Source organism: Melanotaenia boesemani, chromosome 3 (genome assembly GCF_017639745.1).
Source record: "Melanotaenia boesemani isolate fMelBoe1 chromosome 3, fMelBoe1.pri, whole genome shotgun sequence".
NCBI classification, from domain to species: Eukaryota; Metazoa; Chordata; class Actinopteri; order Atheriniformes; family Melanotaeniidae; genus Melanotaenia; species Melanotaenia boesemani.
The window spans coordinates 39,900,104-39,922,993 of NC_055684.1; the positions used below are offsets into that span (position 1 = coordinate 39,900,104).

General features: G+C 46.0%; 2 protein-coding genes across 2 annotated transcripts in view; one reads left to right on the top strand and one right to left on the bottom strand.

Annotated features, from left to right (window-relative positions):
* The window catches only part of frmd4ba (FERM domain containing 4Ba), a 64,344-nt gene extending 46,051 nt beyond the window's left edge, over positions 1–18,293 (bottom strand). Inside the window, exon 1 of the mRNA XM_041979634.1 lies at positions 18,058–18,293. The gene's annotated coding sequence lies outside the window, so the exon portion shown is untranslated. The remainder of the gene's footprint in view (positions 1–18,057) is intronic.
* LOC121636270 (sericin 1-like) lies at positions 9,495–11,093 on the top strand (the record flags this gene model as incomplete). The annotated part of the gene is made up of 1 exon (XM_041979651.1): positions 9,495–11,093. A coding segment is annotated over one exon (1,599 nt), but the record flags the coding sequence as incomplete, so codon positions are not given.
* Positions 18,294–22,890: the final 4,597 nt, after the last annotated feature.

Below are 22,890 nucleotides of genomic sequence, written 5' to 3' on the forward strand. Positions count from 1 at the left end.
CAACTTCTCCAGCAGGACAACCTGCTACAATCCAGTAACCTTTTCACTGTCTGCCACCCGTTCTAAGATGCAGCCATGATTCATATGTACATACGTGTAAACGCCACAACTGCCAACAGCAACAGCAGGTAAACATATGGAGGACACGCGTGTCCATATGCTGCTGATAACACATGATCGACTGGTGTGTGGCAGAGGGCAAAGTCGCCTGGTCCACCTACGTTTAAGGGCTCTAAAGTTATGAGATACATGCATGATGGCTGCTCCCATTCCCCAGCTGTAACCATGTTGGGGTTGGGACTCAGCTCGGATGAAATTCTGGGACTCCATAAAAACAGAGAACATCCCAAGAGGATGTGGTTATTAATTTAGAAAAAGTATTTGTATTCAGTAGTTGCAAACAAGCATGGGAGCAGCATCTGTCCTGTTTCCACCTGCAATAACTAGATGTTGGTCAGAGTAGTTAGTCTGATAAATTCTCATCATGTGTTGACCTGGGGATCACTTAGTGGACAGCTCCCTGTCTCACAAGCAGACTTTTCAAATGTATGAAAAAATGTCCTCAGGTTACATGAGAATAAAAGGTTTCAGCCATGCAGGAAAACATGTCTGGTGCAACGCAAACATCTCTCATTAATGCAACATCCCCACAGTGAAGCACAGTAGTGGCAGCAGCATGCTATGGGGATGTTGTTTATTTAAATATTAATTAATTTATTTTTTATTCAGAAGGGACTGAAAAACTGTTGCATTGGAAGTATGAAAAGCACCATGGGGCAGATACCTCTGGAAGCTTTGGTATGAGCAGTGCCTGCAGTCAGAGCTCTGCCAGCTAAAGCTAGGAGGTAGATGGGTAGAAGAAGAGAAAATACAAGTTAATGACAGTATTGGCATCATTAACTCTTGTCTTCTCTGTAGGATAAGCTGAAAACACAGAACTGTTACAGGCTGTTGAAAGTTGCCAGATTTTAGGAGCACCACACCGACCCTGCCTTTTGCCATGTCAATAAACAATATTGTAGAGCAGTTTTCCCTGAAGACCCCATCATGCAACTACCACAAAGCTGTGGACCCCGCCCACCCCAGGTTGAAACCATGCTTGGCTTTATGCTTTCATTAGCTGCTTCTCACCATGAACTAGATGAAACCAGAGTTAAACTAATTACCAACATATAGTCTCACTCTTTCCTTTGACATTTCTCAGACAGAGAGACAGAGACAGTGTTTTCAGGCTCCACAGCAAAGATGATAAAAACTTAAGCAAATCCACCTCAACTCATCTCTGCTTAGCTGCATAGCTGCAGCGCCCCTGTCTCCAGCTCTCCCCATCTCCAGCTGGCCCTCAGCTCTATGACCTCACACTGGTCATCCTCTCTGATGTCACTGCACAAGTAGCTGGTTGTTCTGCTTCTCCTCAGGCAGTGCACAATGAATTGTTGTGGATATGAAGAGCTGCCTCATGCATTCAGTCTTCACGCTGCACTGCTTCCACACATCCAGCAGATGGGGAAATTGAGTATCACCAAACCCCTCGGGGACAAAGAGGGAACACTTCCACGCTGAAAATTGTGCAGTAAATGATTGTGTCTGGAGGGTTTTCCCATTACCTTTATGCCAATGCCATGCCTTTCTTTTCTGTTAATAGGGCCTCGTGTCACATGTGACAATGAAGTTTAATAAGAGCACAGACCGGCAGGCTGCTACAGTCTCGCTCTGTTCTGTCCCAGAAGCTCAGCGTTAATAGGTCTGGCTCTGCTGAGAATACAAGGCGGGACATGACCGGGCGGCTATCATGCCAAGATCATCACAGTTTCTCGTCCCCGGGCTCTTTTTAACATGTGATGGCAATTACAATGTACAGTAAGTGGCTGATTAATAGTCTAAATGGGGAAAGCCTCCCAGTCAATGCAGCAGAGGTTGCGGGGGGGCAGCCGTCGTCCATGTCCTTTATGTCTACTCTGACGCCTAAAGATTTGACAGCTGAGCCAGCAAGAGGTTGTAGTTGCACGTTTTCTGAATTTGTCACTGCATCTGTTTAAAAACCTGCGAGACATTTTAACTGCAGCCAATTAACAGCATGTGATTAAGCTCCATTTGGCAGATGGAGGCATGGAGAAGCCAAGGCAGTACAGTCAAGCCTGGCTTTGTGTGGCCAGGGGGATCTAGACAGCAGGGGAAGAGGGAGGGTTGCCACTCTCCACCGATGGGCTCGTCCCTGGTGTCTGGGGAATTTGGGGCCAGCTCTTCTTGCTGGGCAGGACGTGCTCAGGGGGCACGCTTGAGGCCACAGGCCATGACAAACCATGTGTGTGCATAACCCAGATGCTATGAAGAGGAGGAGGTCAAAGCAAGGGGGCGGGGGCGGAGGCCATGGTGTCAGCCAACAGCCCTGCACTGTCTGCCGCCACTAAATGTTGCCCCAAGGGACTGTGGGTGCCCCGATTTGCCAAGGCTCTTCTTTGAAGATGCATAAAGAGGTTTTTAATATCACATCCAAGTGGTGGAAAGTATGAAAGGCCATGGTGTACGTCTCTACGGGCATGTCAGTGGAAGGCTGGGGGGAGGTGGGATGCTCCAGGTCATACAGATGATGAACAAAAGAGAAAATAAAGAGTTTTGTGATAGAAATCAGTTGTTAAGTAAAGCAACTAAAATAGAATGAACACAACAAGTAGGTTGTACATAAAAAAATTAATAAAGGGTATTGATCATTTGATGGCTTAATTGCCAAAAGTCCAACGGGTGGCCATTCCTGGAGCAGAGCTGCTATCACTTAACCATGAGCTGGTTTCATCATATTTATGGCCATTCACTCTGATTATTCAGATGTTGCTTATTGGCTTTGTGTAATTTGATTCCAGGCCTGGATAAATGACTTTTCATCTATTTCCATTGGGTTTAATTTGATTACAGAACATTTGTTATGCGCCTGAAAGGGTTAAAGTTCCCTTTAGTCTTTTTTATGGCTCAATAACCTGAATCTATTTTGCAGTCTCAGTGCACGATTAGCAGAGCTGCTGCAGTTGATCATATCTGCGTATCCGACACCCTCTGGCTTATCGCTCCCAATCCAATTTACACAACGTATAATCGCATCACTTATATGGCATTATCTGGCCACACACCACGTCGGCGTGAGATATCACCAAAGATGTGTGAGAGTTGGAAACACAGTAAGGCCTGATGCAGAAACTAAAACCTGCGGTCCTGCAGGAAGCTGTCAGTGTTGCGCTACCAGTTGTGTGTTCATGCCAGCTGTACGAATACACAGGGTTGCCTTCAGAGCACGTTCATTCAGAGCCATGCTCAGAGGGTGTCACATAGAGGTTTATAAGCAGGTAGACTTGTAGAGCAAAAAGCTTCAAGCAGCATCTGTTCCTGCTTCCCGGCTGTCTAACGTAGTCCGTTTGCTTTTTACATATTCTGAAGCAGCTGTTACTCAGCAGCTGGAAACTTTGCTGCTTTTCAATATTTTATTGTGAAGAAAACAAACCACATGCAAAGAAATGGACATTTTCAGCTGCGGAGGTGATGTGAAGACAGAAAATGTCATCGAATTTGGTGGTACGTGATTCTTCGGGCTGTCTGGACTTTGTTTAGTCGCGTATTCTCAAAGGTTTGACTCAGATTATTTCACACATCACAACACTGTCCTTCCAACCAGAGTAAATGTCTTTTTCTTAGTAATTAAATCTCAAGGTTGCTTATTTAACCTGCATATGAAGTTAAAGGATGTGACTGAGATTCTGTTTGAGATCTTGGTGTATCTTACACGCTCGTTTTTAACTGTAGAAGCTGGTTTGAAACCTCCCAGCACCAAATTCCTCACACAGAGAAACACAGCGGAAACACAGACTTAACTTCTCCTCATTTCTTTTTTTTTAAGGCTATTAAGAGATCTTCTCAAATTCAAATGAATCTTCTTCTTTTAAGAGCTTTTTTCTCCAATTAAGAAACAACACTGAAAAGAAGCATCAACAGTTTTTCTCACTTAAAGGACTTGAAATGAGTTTTAAGATTTTTCTCACTTGTCTAAAGTCTAGATGTTTTCTCTTTTTAGGAACTCTTACCAAGTGTGATTATCTGACTGCACTGGCACAGGATTTTATTTGATTACAGTCTGAATCTTCTTCATTTAAGTGTTTTTACTCATATGGGGACAGCTCATGTTGTCTAGTTTCTGCTCGTTGGATCAGTTTTTCAGGACAGATCCTTGTCACAGCTTGCTGTTTATATGAATCTTTTGTTTTTGCCCCTGTGGTGCGTCCCATTTCTTTATTAATATTTTTTTATTTTATTATTATCATCATTGTCAAGGTCCCTAGTTTTCTTACAACTGCAGTTTTTTCTTGGACTAAGGTCCACTTTAGTTCCTACTGCCTGATGGTTTGCAGCTGGGTCCTCAATCTGTCCACAAACTGCCAAACAAAAGCTTCAGATGAAAGTTTCACACATGTAAAAGTGAAGAAATAACGGCTTCAGTTTCATTCTTTCTCCAGCTTGTATTGCTTTCTCCCCTGTTCTTCATCATCATCATCATTACGTAACACCAGCCGCAGCTGAACATCAAAGACAACGTAAAACACTGCCGGTACCCCTGAAAACATGTCACCCAACACAAAGCCATCTTTATAGATTGGTCTTGTCTGACATTCTCATTCCTGTAAACAAAACACTATTTCTGAACCACGTGAGCTCTGCCCAACTGCCTCTGGAGTATTTCATGGCTAAAAACCAAATTTCACACAAGCATTCTCCACATGTGCATTACAGCACATCTGGGACTGAAGCCCTGACCTGACTGCACTGAGTTCATGTGTGAAATGACTACAGCCGGGTTAAAGACCAGGTTTAAGATAAAAATACAAATACAGAGATGAGGGCGAGAGATGGATCACAAAGTGGCACTGACCACTTTATTCATATTTAAAAGAAGTTAAATTTTATACATCCTGGCTTTGGATTTAACAAACAGATTATTTATGGGTGTCTTTAGCTCAGGGGTGTCAAACTCCGGTCCTCGAGGGCCGGTATCCTGCAGGTTTCCCTGATCTAAGACACCTGAACAAAATCAAATGGATCCAACAGCTTCTTGTCAATTTCTTCACAATAACCCATTAATTTCAGTCAGGTGTGTTGGATCAGGGAAACAATGAAAACCTGCAGGATACCGGTCCTCGACCGGAGTTTGACACCCCTGCTTTAGCTCTTTAATGTCCCCAAAAAATGAGGTCAGCTGGCTACCTGAACACGGTGAATGAGCAGATTTCTGCATTAATAGATTTCATTTCCCCCTGATGGTGCAGGCATATTTAAATATGGCAATAAAAGCAATTATCAGTCTTAAATTGTTAAAGACTGATTCAGGACGTATGAGACATCTCACACTGGCCACCACAAAGTCCAGACCTTAAGTCGCTGAGAATGGGATGATATCTGTGATCTGACTCACATCCGTACAGGATGATGCAGAAAAATGTGAGCAACTCTAGATGGAAATGAATGTTGTGCCAGTGCATAAGCTCATCCACATGTTGCTAAAGCAAAAGCATGCTGTCACTAAAATACTGGAGCTTCAGTGCAACTTGCAGCAGGCAGCAGTTTTAGTAACAAAGCCTCTGATAGGCCCATTGTATGGCACCTGCACTCAAACAAAAAAGCAGACTTTGCATGAAAAGAGAGAAAAGCATCTGAGAGAAGTAGTTACACGGCCTGTCTGCATGCACACCAAAATCTGATCATTGGTTTCTGGAATTATCAGATTATTCAAGTTGTCACATAACAGCAGAAAGTGATTAAAATTGATCAGATAACATCCATTATTGGATTTACGCACATATTTCTCTCCAGTACTGAAATGTCTTCATGCATGGGTGTGCTCCAACTACAGGGGCATCACACTCCTCAGCCTCCCTGCTAAGGTCTATTCAGGGGTGCTGGAGAGGAGGGTCCGTCGGATAGTCAAACCCCGGATTGAGGAGGAGCAGTGTGGTTTTAATCCCGGTCGTGGAACAGTGGACCAGCTCTACACTCTCTTCAGGGTCTTGGAGGGGGCATGGGAGTTTGCTCAACCAGTCTACATGTGCTTTGTGGGGGAGTCGCCTATAGACTCCGGTGGGGTGCTCTGTGTGTATGAAGTGCTGGGCTCCTTACATTAGTTGTCCGGTCCCTGTACGACCGGTGTCAGAGCTCGGTCCACATCGCCAGCAGTAAATCAGAATTGTTTCCAGTGCGGGTTGGACTCCGCCAAGGCTGCCCTTTGTCACCGATTCTGTTCATAACTTTTATGGACAGAATTTCTAGCCGCAGCCATAGCGTGTTGAGGGGATCCGGTTCGGTGGCCTCAGGATTGGGTCTCTGCTCTTTGCAGATGATGTGGTTCTGTTGGCTTCATCGGGCCGTGATCTTCAGCTCTCACTGGAGCGATTCGCAGCCGAGTGTGAAGCGGCTGGGATGAGAATCATCACCTCCAAGTCCGAGACCATGGTCCTCAGCCGGAAAAGGTTGGAGGGCCTTCTCCGGGTCGGAAATGAGGTCCTGGGTTTCCCTGCTTAGGCAGCTGCCCCGAGACCTGACTCTGGATAAGCGGCAGAAAATGGATGGATGGCAGTGAATTATGGGTCGTAACATGCAGCTCATGATGCTTCAAATGCCTGATGCAGAAGTAATTCTGTGTAAAAAATCCACAAAGCACTCACCTGAACCACGACAACACATCTGAGGTGTACGTGTTTCAGAAACATTCGTTCTTCTGGTGGCTCTGCTACAAGTAGCTTTAAGCTCATCAGACTCTGCAGACTCTAAAATGTCCTTTTACGACACCGTGTAGGTTTAACAGCAGCATACATGAAACCATACTGTAAAATTCAACATACTAATTACTTTAGTCAAATTATTGGTACTTCTTGTTTGTCTAGGCCAGTGGTTCCCAACCTATTTTCCTTGAGGGCCTTCTTCATGCAAATACTAAAAAGCCACGGGCCTCCTGCCCCACCCGTGCTAAAATCATGCTGGTACAAATACTGTGTTCTGGTTGAGTCCCGTCCTTCAATAAAGCCAAATTTAAATTAACAATATGTAGCATTACTTATTTTCTTAAAATAGGGAAAATGCGTCGACATTAATCACAATGACTGAATATTTAAAGTATCTTTATGGGACCCCATAGGGGGTCCCGGACCCCAGGTTGGGAACCACTTGTCTAAACCCATCTGTATCCAGATGGTTTTTATTGGTTACAGCATCATTAATGGATTTCTGTGGTTTCATTGTCATTATCTATAAAAACCAACCTGAGAAAACAAATTACTCAGGTTTTAATCAGAGTTTTATCAAAACAGAAAAATTTGAAACTTGCTATTCATTTAAAACCCTGAATACCAATGAATGGCTGTGAATTATAACCCATTTCTGTTCAATTTGACAAGCAAAGAAATTCAACTATTCTACCAGATTCGTCAGCCAGTTGTTTAGTCTCTAAGACGGTCTGAAATATGTCTAAAAATCATTCATTTTATGCACCAAAATCAAGCTAATCTTGCACATTTTCAACATTTTGCTCACAAAATACTTTTTTTTTAATCATCTTAGTCTTATCAGGTAAACATGAGCACAGTGTGTTCTGGAAGATGCATGAAACGCATGAATGTAAAACTGTTCGCCACTAATCATCCTCCCAAGCCTGACAACCACTGCCATCCTCTGGGATGCGGAGTTTTATCTTCCCTGTGAGTGTGCTTGACACCTGTTAAAACTGCTCCCAGCACGCCACCTCCAGATGAGCTTCCTTCTCCACAGCATCACCAGACATTCTCCTGATGATGGCTGACGTGATTACAGAGAACAGGGGGCTATTGACAGTTGTCTTTCGGTAGAAGAGGCAACACCTGAGCTGCACATACAGTGGGCACATTTCTGCATCGCAGGGCAAACCCATACATTTAAACAGGAAGTAGATCAGCATCTTAGCAGCACAATGTGACCTTGAAACATTTTTTAAGCATGGTTTCTTCCAACAAACCCATCCACCCTCCCTCAGACCTGTGTCCCTGTTAGAGCACAGTCTGGTGGGCCTGATTGGACCAGCGGGGTTCTCGGATTTGGTCCACAGGGCAGATAATAAAGGCTTCCCTCCCCTCCTTGCTCCTCCACATCCCAATCTCCAGCGGTGAAGGTGACTGCAGCTGGATGATTTCTGTCTTTGGAAACTGCAGGTGAAATGACTTCTGGGTTGCTAGTGTGTACAACCTGTATGTGGGACTCCGCTCAGGTGGTGGTCGTCCCATTAAAAACCACTGCAAGACAAAGCTCAGGTACCACAACATTACTGATGGTGAAGCGCTTGTCTACCACCCGTAATACAGGAACCACTGACTGTACAGCCCAAACATCACCAGAGTGAGGTCAAGCTTTAAAAAAAGAACGATTACTTTGTTGGGGGGGTTGCTAGACTGAACATATTTACAGAAGTCTGCATTACCATGCTTCCATCCCTTCTGGCACTAAATGTGTGAAACATTCACTCACATGGGGTTTATAGCTGAGCACTATTGATCACAGTGGAAACGAGGCTGTGGGGTATTTCTAGCTGTACAACCTGACTCAACACCATGAACCTCTTTTTCTGAGCCTGACAGGGTAATAATAGCAGGTTGGGCTCTGTCCCTCCATCCCTCCTCATTCAACTCGCAAACCCTCACTCTAATCATCCCGATCAGGCTTTTCAGCACAAACTCTGCAGCATCACCTCACAGCTCTTCTGGTGTGTTTAAGAGGAGGATGCAGAGCTGTTGACAGAAACAACAACGGATGGGTGGACAGATGGAGAGAGTCTCATTATGTGGAAGATGACCACTCCCCCTCTACCTTCCATCTCTCCACAACCTCTCAGGCGAGTCGAAGGCAAGCAGAGAGAAAGAGGTGGTGGAGACGTTTGCTTTGAGCCTCACAGGATTCCAGTCTGACGATGAGGAGGAGGAAGGATATTCTGGAGTGCTGCATAGAGCAGATAAGTTCAAGCTTCCCTCCACCGCCCGAGGTAACGAGCCCAGCAGAAGACAGATGCTCCGAAGCCTGAATGTATTTCTCACCTGCACAAATAATTTCCCTGTCAAATAACAGTCAAGTCCCAGCAGCACACACACCAGACCGTCAGTTTACACACATACATGTATCACACCTAAACTCACGTTGTCATCCCCTCTAGTTCCGGGTCGTCCTCTTCATCAGGTCCACCTTCTAGTACCGGGTCGTCCTCTTCATCAGGACCGCCTTCTAGTACCGGGTCGTCCTCTTCATCAGGACCGCCTTCTAGTACCGGGTCGTCCTCTTCATCAGGACCGCCTTCTAGTACCGGGTCGTCCTCTTCATCAGGTCCATCTTCTAGTATCGGGTCGTCCTCTTCATCAGGACCGCCTTCTAGTACCGGGTCGTCCTCTTCATCAGGTCCACCTTCTAGTATCGGGTCGTCCTCTTCATCAGGTCCACCTTCTAGTACCGGGTCGTCCTCTTCATCAGGACCACCTTCTAGTACCGGGTCGTCCTCTTCATCAGGTCTATCTTCTAGTACCGGGTCGTCCTCTTCATCAGGTCCGCCTTCTAGTACCGGGTCGTCCTCTTCATCAGGTCTATCTTCTAGTACCGGGTCGTCCTCTTCATCGGGACCACCTTCTAGTGCCGGGTCGTCCTCTTCATCTGGTCCGCCCTCTAGTACCGGGTCGTCCTCTTCATCAGGACCGCCTTCTAGTACCGGGTCGTCCTCTTCATCAGGACCGCCTTCTAGTACCGGGTCGTCCTCTTCATCAGGACCGCCTTCTAGTACCGGGTCGTCCTCTTCATCAGGACCGCCTTCTAGTACCGGGTCGTCCTCTTCATCAGGACCGCCTTCTAGTACCGGGTCGTCCTCTTCATCAGGTCCACCTTCTAGTACCGGGTCGTCCTCTTCATCAGGTCCATCTTCTAGTATCGGGTCGTCCTCTTCATCAGGACCGCCTTCTAGTACCGGGTCGTCCTCTTCATCAGGACCGCCTTCTAGTACCGGGTCGTCCTCTTCATCAGGACCGCCTTCTAGTACCGGGTCGTCCTCTTCATCAGGACCGCCTTCTAGTACCGGGTCGTCCTCTTCATCAGGTCCATCTTCTAGTATCGGGTCGTCCTCTTCATCAGGACCGCCTTCTAGTACCGGGTCGTCCTCTTCATCAGGTCCACCTTCTAGTATCGGGTCGTCCTCTTCATCAGGTCCACCTTCTAGTACCGGGTCGTCCTCTTCATCAGGACCACCTTCTAGTACCGGGTCGTCCTCTTCATCAGGTCTATCTTCTAGTACCGGGTCGTCCTCTTCATCAGGTCCGCCTTCTAGTACCGGGTCGTCCTCTTCATCAGGTCTATCTTCTAGTACCGGGTCGTCCTCTTCATCGGGACCACCTTCTAGTGCCGGGTCGTCCTCTTCATCGGGTCCGCCCTCTAGTACCGGGTCGTCCTCTTCATCAGGACCGCCTTCTAGTACCGGGTCGTCCTCTTCATCAGGTCCTCCTTCTAGTACCGGGTCGTCCTCTTCATCAGGTCCATCTTCTAGTATCGGGTCGTCCTCTTCATCAGGACCGCCTTCTAGTACCGGGTCGTCCTCTTCATCAGGTCCACCTTCTAGTACCGGGTCGTCCTCTTCATCAGGTCCACCTTCTAGTACCGGGTCGTCCTCTTCATCAGGACCGCCTTCTAGTACCGGGTCGTCCTCTTCATCAGGACCGCCTTCTAGTACCGGGTCGTCCTCTTCATCAGGTCTATCTTCTAGTACCGGGTCGTCCTCTTCATCAGGACCGCCTTCTAGTACCGGGTCGTCCTCTTCATCAGGTCTATCTTCTAGTACCGGGTCGTCCTCTTCATCAGGTCTATCTTCTAGTACCGGGTCGTCCTCTTCATCGGGACCACCTTCTAGTGCCGGGTCGTCCTCTTCATCGGGTCCGCCCTCTAGTACCGGGTCGTCCTCTTCATCAGGACCACCTTCTAGTACCGGGTCGTCCTCTTCATCAGGACCACCTTCTAGTACCGGGTCGTCCTCTTCATCAGGTCCACCTTCTAGTACCGGGTCGTCCTCTTCATCAGGTCCACCTTCTAGTACCGGGTCGTCCTCTTCATTAGGACCGCCTTCTAGTACCGGGTCGTCCTCTTCATCAGGTCCATCTTCTAGTATCGGGTCGTCCTCTTCATCAGGACCGCCTTCTAGTACCGGGTCGTCCTCTTCATCAGGTCCACCTTCTAGTACCGGGTCGTCCTCTTCATCAGGACCACCTTCTAGTACCGGGTCGTCCTCTTCATCAGGTCTATCTTCTAGTACCGGGTCGTCCTCTTCATCAGGACCGCCTTCTAGTACCGGGTCGTCCTCTTCATCAGGTCTATCTTCTAGTACCGGGTCGTCCTCTTCATCAGGTCTATCTTCTAGTACCGGGTCGTCCTCTTCATCGGGACCACCTTCTAGTGCCGGGTCGTCCTCTTCAACAGGACCGCCCTCTAGTACCGGGTCGTCCTCTTCATCAGGACCACCTTCTAGTACCGGGTCGTCCTCTTCATCAGGTCCGCCTTCTAGTACCGGGTCGTCCTCTTCATCAGGTCCGCCTTCTAGTACCGGGTCGTCCTCTTCATCAGGTCTATCTTCTAGTACCGGGTCGTCCTCTTCATCAGGACCACCTTCTAGTGCCGGGTCGTCCTCTTCATCGGGTCCGCCCTCTAGTACCGGGTCGTCCTCTTCATCGGGTCCGCCTTCTAGTACCGGGTCGTCCTCTTCATCAGGACCGCCTTCTAGTACCGGGTCGTCCTCTTCATCAGGTCCGCCTTCTAGTACCGGGTCGTCCTCTTCATCAGGTCTATCTTCTAGTACCGGGTCGTCCTCTTCATCAGGTCTATCTTCTAGTACCGGGTCGTCCTCTTCATCAGGTCCACCTTCTAGTACCGGGTCGTCCTCTTCATCAGGTCTATCTTCTAGTACCGGGTCGTCCTCTTCATCAGGTCTATCTTCTAGTACCGGGTCGTCCTCTTCATCGGGTCCGCCTTCTAGTACCGGGTCGTCCTCTTCATCAGGTCTATCTTCTAGTACCGGGTCGTCCTCTTCATCAGGTCTATCTTCTAGTACCGGGTCGTCCTCTTAATCAGGTCTATCTTCTAGTACCGGGTCGTCCTCTTCATCAGGTCCGCCCTCTAGTACCGGGTCGTCCTCTTCATTGGGTCCGCCTTCTAGTACCGGGTCGTCCTCTTCATCAGGTCTATCTTCTAGTACCGGGTCGTCCTCTTCATCAGGTCTATCTTCTAGTACCGGGTCGTCCTCTTCATCGGGACCGCCCTCTAGTACCGGGTCGTCCTCTTCATCAGGTCCGCCTTCTAGTACCGGGTCGTCCTCTTCATCAGGACCACCTTCTACTGCAGGATTGTCCTCTTCATCAGGTCCATCTTCTAGTACCGGGTCGTCCTCTTCATCGGGTCCACGTTCTAGTACCGGGTCGTCCTCTTCATCAGGTCCATCTTCTAGTACCGGGTCGTCCTCTTCATCGGGTCCACCTTCTAGTACCGGGTCGTCCTCTCAGAACAGCAACCATGCCACATTTAAAGTCTCTTACATCCTGTTTCTTCCTCATTCTGATGCTCAGTTTGAACTCCAGCAGGTCGTCTTCACCACGTTTCCATGACTACATGCTGCCGTGTGATTGGCTGGTTGGAGATTAGTGTTAACAGGGCGTAGAACAGGTGGAGGTGATGAAGTGGCTGTACATTACACTATGACTGTATATTATATAGTAAATATTATTTTATTACTTTTCATGTTCACAAATCCGCCAACACTTTTAAAAATGTTAATAAAATCAGCTTCTTTTATACAGATTTTTTTTTATTGCAAAACATCTTTGTTTAAAGTAGAAAACTGACTAGTAAGAAATTTTATAATCTTTTATGAAATTTTCCCTGTTTAAATAAACATGTAGGTTAATAAATAAATGGTTTTCCATGACAGGAAGGTCATATTACAGCCATAAAATGCAGAAATTCATCTCCAATAACCAAAAAATAAGAAGTGAAAAAGTTTGGAAAGCAAGAATAAACAGCAGCTGTTTGGATGGAAATAATAGATCAGGAACAAAGTTCTTTGGACTGCTTGTTTCCTTCTGTTCTCACAGATAAATGAGACCTTTCATACAGACGTAAGAAGCTGCTACAGCATCCTCCAGCCAGACTTCTGGAAATCTTCCACATCACACAGTTATCTTAATGGTTACTCAGTTTTACAGAGTAATAGTTGTGTTTGCTTCGCTCCTCCGGTTTGATGCCAGTTTGATGGCAGAAATGTCTCTTTTCTCAGCAGGTTATTCGTGAAAAGGGTCTTTATGTCAGAAAATCCAGTTTAATTCGGATAAATGGCAGATATCTATAAGTAGTTATTAAATGACATTAATTGCTCATTTATATGCAATGGATGTAAACTTAACTTCAAATTCGTATGAAGTATTTTAAGGTGGTGGTATAAATTTTTAAAGTTTTTTTTTTTACAGTGTTTTGATTTTGGTCCCATGGATAGAGATCATTTCATCTAAACTGCAGAATTTCAAACCCTCTCTGTGTGGGAGAAATCTGGGCGTCCTCTTCGACTCTGAGCTGGATTTTATTCCTCACATTAGAAATATAACAAAAACAGGATTTTATCATCATAGCCAGAGTCGCCCTCTGTCTGCCAGCAGCGAGGTGCTGATGCTTTTACTTCTAGTAGAACAGATGACTAACGCCTGCTCTCTGGTCTCTAACCTGCAGCTACTCCAGAACTCAGCAGCAGAGTCCAGACGAGGTCCAGATGGAACCAGGTTTAAAATCCCTGCATCGACTCCCCGTGCGTTTCAGGATGGTTTTAAGCTTCTTTTACTGGTTTATTAATGTCTTCGTGGTCTTGGGCCTTCTTATTTACCAGACCTGCTTTTACATTATGAGCCCTCGCGGACCCTGAGGTCCTCCGGTTCCGGCCTGTTAGTTGTTCCTAAGGTAAGAACTAAACCTTACAGCGAGGCCTCGTTCCACCACTATGGCCCTCGTCTGTGCCACAACCTGCCTGAGGGCCTCAGGACTGCGGAGACTGTTGATCATGCCGTGGTGATTGTAGTTGTCAGGGTAATCGGGGCCCTGCACTGCAGCCTTATGGCTGTGGTGTGGCCCGGTCTGCCCTGATCTGGGTCGTTCCCATGGTGACGGCCTTCGTGGTGGCGGGCTGGATTGGCTCTTGGTGTGGATGGACCCCCAGGATATCGTTTCCTCACCTCGTGCCAGGACAAATGTTTGTTCATACTGGGTTTTTCTGTTTTATAGTTAGAGTAGGGTTGAGGGCGGGGGTGGGACTCCGTTTAGCTCGTGTGTGAGAGAATATGATGAAGTGTGTGTGTTTTGACTTGTTTTGTGATAAACTTTGGGTGTACTTGAGTTTTTATTATTTAAACAGTTGTCTTGTCGTGTAAAGCACTTTGTGCTGCTCTTATGCGTGAAAAGTGCTTTATAAATAAAGCTTGATTTGACTTTTAATAAAGAGATTTGGGAACATTAGATGGAGGATGGACTCTAAATGAATTTTCTTTATGTATCTAGTTGTTATTTCAGAAAAGAAAATACTAGAAAAAAAAGTATTAGGAAAATGTAAACTTATTTTCATTCTGTCTTGATTATATGTGAAAGATATTGTGTGTTTGTTTCTCCCAAATGAGCTAAATATTATTAGTATTTAAACATTTCCCAGCTTTTGACCGCAGGTACAAGCAGGTAGATTTGATTTTCTACTGGAAGTGGCACATGCACCGAACCAGAGGTTATGTGGGGTGTTTGGATGGATGGTGGGAGCATGAAGCGCCGGTCTGTCACATCCTGAGTTCTGTCTGCAAACATTTCCTGAACTAAAGCAGATTTCTGGGAATTCCTCATCCTAGCCCAGCAAGCATATCCATTAAAAGTTCAACTAAAGCGATCCTTAGCTGTAGTTCAGAGATAAACCATGCACTGCTAGAATTGTGATTAATTTTCCTGTAACACTCCCTAAGGACACAGAGCTTTTACTCCAAAGTGCCTGGGTCAATAGCCACTGATGAACATGGGTCACCTATAAATCCATCCTGGCATTCATTTTTAAAATAAAAAGGAAATGGGTTTAAATGCTGCATTTTAAAGGGAATTTCTCTGCAAACTGGTGAGTGTCTGGGGCTTTTTTAATGCAGTCTCTTTTATCTAAATGGTACTGAAACTCTCGGAGGTTTTCCCAACCAGCTGAGAGTCGCTCTCGTAGGCTGATGCTGGTATTTTCTGCTTTACTCTGAGGGGAAATAAACACACAAAGCAACTCCAGGCATCATTACTAGCTGCAGCTGCACGTTAAAGCTTCCAAATCCACAGAAGTAAAACCAAAAGAGGGGGCTTTTTTGCTTCTGTCATAGAACTATTTCTATGTTTGTGAAGGCACAGTGAATGTGGGAAATGTCACCCAGACGCTTTGTTTCAGTCAGGATGTCCTGTCTGAGGGACAAAGCAGAAACAAGGAAAAAGAGATGTGGTCCTGGCCTGGAAGAGATTCCTGGCAAAACAACTTTTACTCTAAGTTGTGTTTGCAGGATTCTGCTGCAGAGGTGATCCAGCTGCTTTTTAAGTAAAACATATGCAGCTAATTATTATTGTCTATGCACACAAGCCCTTCATGCCTGCCCCACCGCTCTGAGGGCCTGGACTGATTTCCACTGTGAAGCCTATAGATTTCTGGTGACCCACAAACACAGTGACTGACCCTGAATTAGGTCTCCAGCTGCTAGCCTGACAGGGCTGGTCTCCAACATCCCTGCTTTGTTCCACTTCTGTTAACTAGCAGTCATTTCTTTCTGCTTTCTACTTACATTTTTACTCAGCATGTTTGCTTGGAATTTCTACAGGTAACTGTTCCTCTTACAATGAAAATTTAATGCATGTCTTCGGCGGCGTTCGTGGTTTCATGTGTCTTACGGGATGTATTACGTTGATTTTCAGAATATTCATTCAAGCTTCATAAACCTTTTGCATTGACAGAAGAGGAGAAACGACAGCTTTCCGCTTCATGCTTTTCCACATTAACCATGCCCGTTTTAAATTTCTGACCAATCACACGATAGCTGTTGGACACAACATGAGAAAAAAGTTCTGTCTGCATGATTTGTCAAAAACAAGCTGCAAGACCTCCCAAACCAAGGCTGCAAGAAAAAAACACCATGCTTTTGTCTGGGGAAGAGAACAAATGTCTGGGCATCTTGCTCAATTTAATCACTTCATCTTTAAGCCACAGTGTGTCAGAGTTACTGCCATCTAGTGGTAAAGATGGGTAAAGCACGGTAGTGAATGTATGGTGGCCGTCAGTGGCCAAACTCCTCCAAGTCATAAAGATGTTTTCATGCGTGAGTGGATCCAGCGGCCTCAGGTGCAGCCATGACTGCACTACAGGTAACTGCAGGTGTTCTGTCTTCTTCTATGGTGCTTTTAAGGCTAACTTATCCCAAACGATGTGCTAGCGCCTATCAAACAGTTTTAAAGCTTCGCACAGCGTTGTTTGTCCCTTCAGAGTCACCATAGTAAAATGGTAATAGCTGCCATGTATGTGGACCCACAGCGAGTAGATAAAAGCTTGCGTGCACATAATTTCCTCCAGGATTGATAAAGTATTCTGATTCATTCTAAGAGAATAAAAACACGATTAGATACCAATAGAAAATATCATGGTATGATTTTTTCTGTCAGTGACCTCTGACTTTGTGACCCGCTGCACCTTTAACGAGGTGAAATATAAAACCATAAAAGCTTAAGTGTCATTCAGCATATCGGCCCTGTTTGAATTTCCAGTGAAACTCCTAACAAACACCCAATTTCTAAATGCTGAACAATGACCTGCCCAGCAAGGTTCCAACACCACCCACCACATGTACACTCCGATCAAGAGCTGGATCTTTCCGGGTGGCAGACAGAGACAGGCATAACCAGTCCAGGTCCAGTCCTACAAACCTGCAAGACGGCTGTATCATGTAGCCTGACTGGCAACCGGAGCAAAAAGCGTTATATTAAAGCTGCGTGGGAAGAGGAGAAAAATGCTGATGAACACTAAACAGATGATTTGAGGAGAGGTGGGAACACAGGTCCCACTGCTCAGACCTGATCCATGTTTACCCCGTCAAAGACGGCCTTGTCTGAGAGGACAGGCCTCCTGATAGACCCCGACTGGCTAATGACTCCTGCTGGAAAACTCAGTGACAGTTAATAGTTTTATGGAATCAGAAATGCTGACACCATTAAAGGCAGCTGAACATCCTGGACTCAACTCAACACAAAGCAGCACATGTTGCTCCCGTCAAGCACAAATTCAACAGAGCCACCTCTACAAAGCCGTCCGAGCCTTTTGTTCTGCAGCTCTCACACTTCCTGCCAGCAGCTTTCCTCATGCCAGGCTGGCACAGCAGCGAAGCCCACTAAAGAAAAAACCTCCTCACCTCAGACACAGTTACATCATATTCATGTGGCTATTTCCAGCAGTTTGAAAATGTTTCTGTTTTATAGTTCTCATAGAACTGTGGTGACACCAGACCCACACAGGATATCACATGCCGCCTGCCCATTGTTTGTGTTGTCCAGGAAACAGGATATTCTCACAGAGCAGAGCAGCCCCACAGAGAAGCTGCTTCTCTGTTTTGAAGGTTCAGGGGAAACTGCTGTTTCACGGGGACTTCTCTTTCTCTTCTTACTAACTGTGGGTCACAGGACACCTGACCAGCATCTGACCGGCGTTGACATGTCAACACTTCCACCATCCAGCTGACAGCTCCGCCTGCAGATCAGGTGGCCTGAAACCACATGAGGGCTGAAGAGTTTATAGCTCCAGAATCAGCTTTTACAGCCTGATGTTTTATCTGATCTGAGTGAAGCAGCAACAGAATATTTTCCTGAACATGAAAGATGATTAAAATTAAAGCACGTGGACTCCTGAGCTGTTCCTGGGACGAGTTGGGTTATTCCTATAAACTGGGCACAAACGTTTCTCACCTTCTGTCTTTTGTTGTGATCTAGTCGCTCGCACTATTGTCTGCGCGTGCAGATCGTCTCAGCCGGCACGGGTCAGTCGCCACGAGCGCTTCTTCCGTTAAAGGCTGCTTCCTCAAGAACGGGACTTTTTCTCTCCTTGGATGAAGAGTCGAAGTTCATCTGAGATCCGGTTGGAAAATCCAGGAGAGGAATCTGTTGCCTGTTCGAGTAATGAGCCGGTCTCGCGCACCGCACAGCACACAGAGTGAGAACTCTCCACTCACACTCCCCGCCTCCTCTTCCTCCTCTTCCTCCTCCTCCTCCTCCTCCTCGCTGCCTTCCGCGGATGGGACAGTTGAATGTCCCTCTGCCGCGTGACGCATCCACGCAGCGACGCTCCCTTACGTACATAAAGAGCGACGTCCGTTGTCGTACGTACGTCCTCATACGTCCATGCGAGTTGTACGTTGCTATGGTTGTTAAGTCCTCCTCCACTAGGGGGCAGCGCTGAGTTCAGCGTTCATTCACCACATAAACAGAAAAGGTGTGCGAGGCTGTGTCCGAATCACCATGGCAACCACAACACCCCACAAGATGTCATTCCAAACCCAATCTGAAGTTTTCTGTTTCAATGCACTAACACCACTCAAATATTAAATATGATTAATAAAATACTTACATTTATAGCTCACTTCACGCAGCTCGATTTTTTCGCCTCAGTGCACCATGGTGAGCTTCGCATTGCATTGTGGTCTATATTGACCTGTTTAGTGACCAACGACGCTCACTACTTTTCAAGATGCATTGTGGGTAATTTTAAGTGCACTACTATTTTTCTCTCTGGACATTCGGACACCTACAGATCGGCGTGACCTCCTGCACTATGTAGGGAGTCGGGGGGACATTCAGACACAGCCCGTGTGTCCTGTTACTAAATAACTAAACACAAACTCCAAAAACAACATATTAGCGCTCAAGTGATTAACATTTTTAATCAGATTAATCCCAGCTTACAAATGAATCCATCATGATTAATCACCATTCAGACTAAAATATGCCCGTTTTTTATATCAACAGAAAGCGCAAACATTCTACAGTCACTGTTCTCAGAGCGACTTTCTATGGGCTCAACATTAATTCATAAAGAGTTTGCATCTGTGAAGCAGCTCGTCACCTTGTAAAAACAATCTGCATAAAAAATTCCACTTTGCAAATGTGCAGAAAAGGGTTTGCAAAAGCTTTGTGGGAAAAAATTAAGTTTTTTTGTGAAAACCCTGTTTACAGATGCAAAGCACAAAACTGCGGGCAACTCTGAATTTTGACCAATCTTTATACTTCTATCTGATTGGATGGTGACAAATCAAACTATCCAACCAGAGAGCAGAAAGCTTCCCGTCCTTCTGCACCGCTGCAGGCTCTGTGCAAAATCCTGTACAGTAAGATGGGTAAATATCAAACTAATATACATCATAATAAATATCAAACAAAGAATAACTGATTATCAGAGGAACAGTGGATCATCACAGCTCAAAAAGACTGAATATTGGACTCACTAACCATGTGTGTGTTCTTACCCATGTTGAATGTGCCAACATTTCAGTGGAGTTTAAATGCAGTGCACTCCCCCAAACAAACCTTATCAGAGACAAAAAAATGCTCTGAGACGAGTCATCATCTGTCAGCCTGCATGTGCACATTTAGACAATAGATGCATTTCATTCTGCATCTGTCCATCATTCTGTTTTGCTGTCCAATGTAAATGAAAAAGTCTGATGTTAACAGAGCAGGCAAGTCAGACTATACTGTAACACATGGCTTTAGGCTTATACACACATTAAATTAGCCATTCTGTGTGTATTGTAGACTTCCTTTCCAGCGACTATGCTGCAGGGGAAAGGAGTGACACACTGTTGTGGCTTCAGGCTGAACAATGGAAAAACCCAGTAATCCACCAAAACTGCAGGAGAAAGGAAATGGGAGTGATGAGGCTGTCTTATTTTTTTATGTAGTTAAACAAAGACCGAGGCAGCAACAAGCTGACGGTCCTGCAACTATTTCTGCTGTGCATGCACACGTAGAGGTGGACCAAGACAAGTCTTCTGTGTCTGGGCGAAGGCCGCCTCTGATTCTTACACCTAAATGAGTCACCCCAGGGACCGCCCCCATCCCCCTCCATGTTTGTGAGGATTTCTGCAAGCCTGTGATTAGGCTCACCCAAGTGCCATGTGTGATGCTCTCCCTCCTCTCACATGCACTCCAAACCTTTGCTCAGCCTCGGCTCCCGTTGAGATCAGCCCTCTAGCCATTGTTCTGATGACACTTCATGTCGAGCTAATATGATAATGGAATGACGGCATTGCATCACTGGATTTATAAAACTGAAGTGGTCCTGGCATTCTGCTGGTCTGGAAAAAACACACAAAAACAGAATGTAGAGAAGTTTGTGTGCATGAAAAAATCTGCTCCATGAAGGAAAATTTGCATCATTTCATTATATTTCTTTGGCTCAGATGCTGATGCAAAAAAAAAATGAAATCGAATAATAAAACCAAATAATAACAAAATCTAACCAGTCGGCATTGGAGGTTAAGCAGTAAGTTAAATAGTTAAATAAGGGGATGCTTGTTTGTGTGGGGAGCATTTTAACTACAAGGGGATTAGGTTCATCTCGTGGAACAGATGTTAACATGGAGAGGTCTGGCCCCCTGAGACTGGCCCCTGACAGACACACTGTCTTATTGGCCCATTGTCATTATGCATCCTGTCTTCTGAGTCTTTAGTTGCAATATTGCCCCCCCCCCAGGACAGATTAACTCAGCCCCCTCCCCACCGCCAGCCTTGACCTTGATGGGCTGGTACTGTCATCTTTCTTTGTGCTTGGACAGACATTACCTCTCAACAACTTTTGTAGTTCTTTCTAAAGCAAACTTAATAAATTCACAAACAATTTGATAACCCAAGGCTGCATGAGAATAAGTATCTTTGACAATATGACAGCGCTGACCCTGCTGCCCCTCCATCCCATTCTTTCTGGCCTTTAAGCAGGTCAGCTGTTGTGCCACCAGTCTTCTTTCTTATTGACAGCTTGGTCATTTCAGGATGGCTTTAGTGCTTTCCAGGTCAGGTAAATGATTCTGGCATGCTTCTGATGTGAAACGTTATTTACACAAACAAGCATTTTTATCCAATAAGGATTCTGAGTTTGTTTTTTTTTTTTTTTGTTTTTTTTTTAAATGACTTTATTAAGCTGCCAAAGGGACAACATGTTCCCATCATCATTTAGTACTCTCAAAAGCATGGCAGAGGTATCTCTTATAACCATCTTTCTCCACGTTAAATAACAGAACCAGTGGTTACAACAAGCACCACCAGACAGGATCAGTACTAGCTACTGGCACCTGCTAGTGCTAGCTAGGCTAGACTAGCGCTGGCAGCCAGGCTAGCATTGTTTATCAATTTGTTTGTGGATTAATTAAATTTGCTTCAGAGAAAATGATAAAAGATAAAGAGGAAATGTCTGTCAAAGCACAACAGAAGATGACAATAGCAACCCATCAAGGTCTGTGCTGGTGGCTGAGTTAATCTGTACTACTAGCCAGTCTAGTGCTGCTAAGGTTAAACAGTCTAAGCTAGCAGAACTCACAAACATCCAAATGACAGAGAAAAATGTGTTCATATTACCATGCAAGCTTCTTTACCAAGAGCCATGGAAGAAACTGTCCAGATAAGTACATTTATAGCTGTAAGCTGCCCAAAATGAGCTAATACCCAATGATAAACAATCACACAAACATGTTAGTTACAATGCATTGGTATCACTAAGTTTCTTTGTTTTAGAAACATTTATGAACACCACCCCCCCTCTATATTTCCCTTAAATGGTTCAGTCCACCTGCTCCATCAGCTGCTCCATCAGCTGCTCCATCAGCTGCTCCATCAGCTGCTCCATCAGCTGCTCCATCAGCTGCTCCATCAGCTGCTCCATCAGCGCTACAGACAGCAAGCGGATGGTAAGATGCCAGTATGCCTCAGAAATCAGGAAGTTTAAAAAGAAAAGAAAAAGCTGAGACTGCAGAGAGAACAGAGGGGTGGACAGTACGTCACCCAGTTCTTCCAGAGACGAGGTGGTCGGTCAGTTCGTCTGATGGAAAGTTGTGGAACATCAGCTTGTTGTCTCTTCTAACCATTGTTCATATAAGCTAGCTCACTTTGCTCCATATTAGCTCATATTCCTGAAGAAACTCTGGATTTTATTCATTTCACTGTTTTAGTCAAATAATCAACGCAGGTAAACGATTAGCAAGCTGCTAAAAACAAATCACGCATGTTCGAACAGACACGAGAGCAGCCGAAGCAGACGCTGCCAGACCCCCCTCCCTGCCTGAACATGTCCCCCTCCCCGCCCCCCTCTCCTCCCCTCTCCTCCCCTCGTGAACATGCCCCCCTCCCCGCCCCACCTGAACATGCCCCCCTCTCCTCCCCTCCTGAACATGCCCCCCTCCCCGCCCCACCTGAACATGCCCCCCTCTCCTCCCCTCGTGAACATGCCCCCCTCCCCGCCCCACCTGAACATGCCCCCCTCTCCTCCCCTCCTGAACATGCCCCCCTCCCCGCCCCACCTGAACATGCCCCCCTCCCCGCCCCACCTGAACATGCCCCCCTCTCCTCCCCTCGTGAACATGCCCCCCTCCCCGCCCCACCTGAACATGCCCCCCTCTCCTCCCCTCCTGAACATGCCCCCCTCCCCGCCCCACCTGAACATGCCCCCCTCCCCACCCCACTTTCAATTCAACCAGAGAAATATTTCCATTTTCTAGATATCAGAAGATTAACTAGCAACAAGCATATAGCATC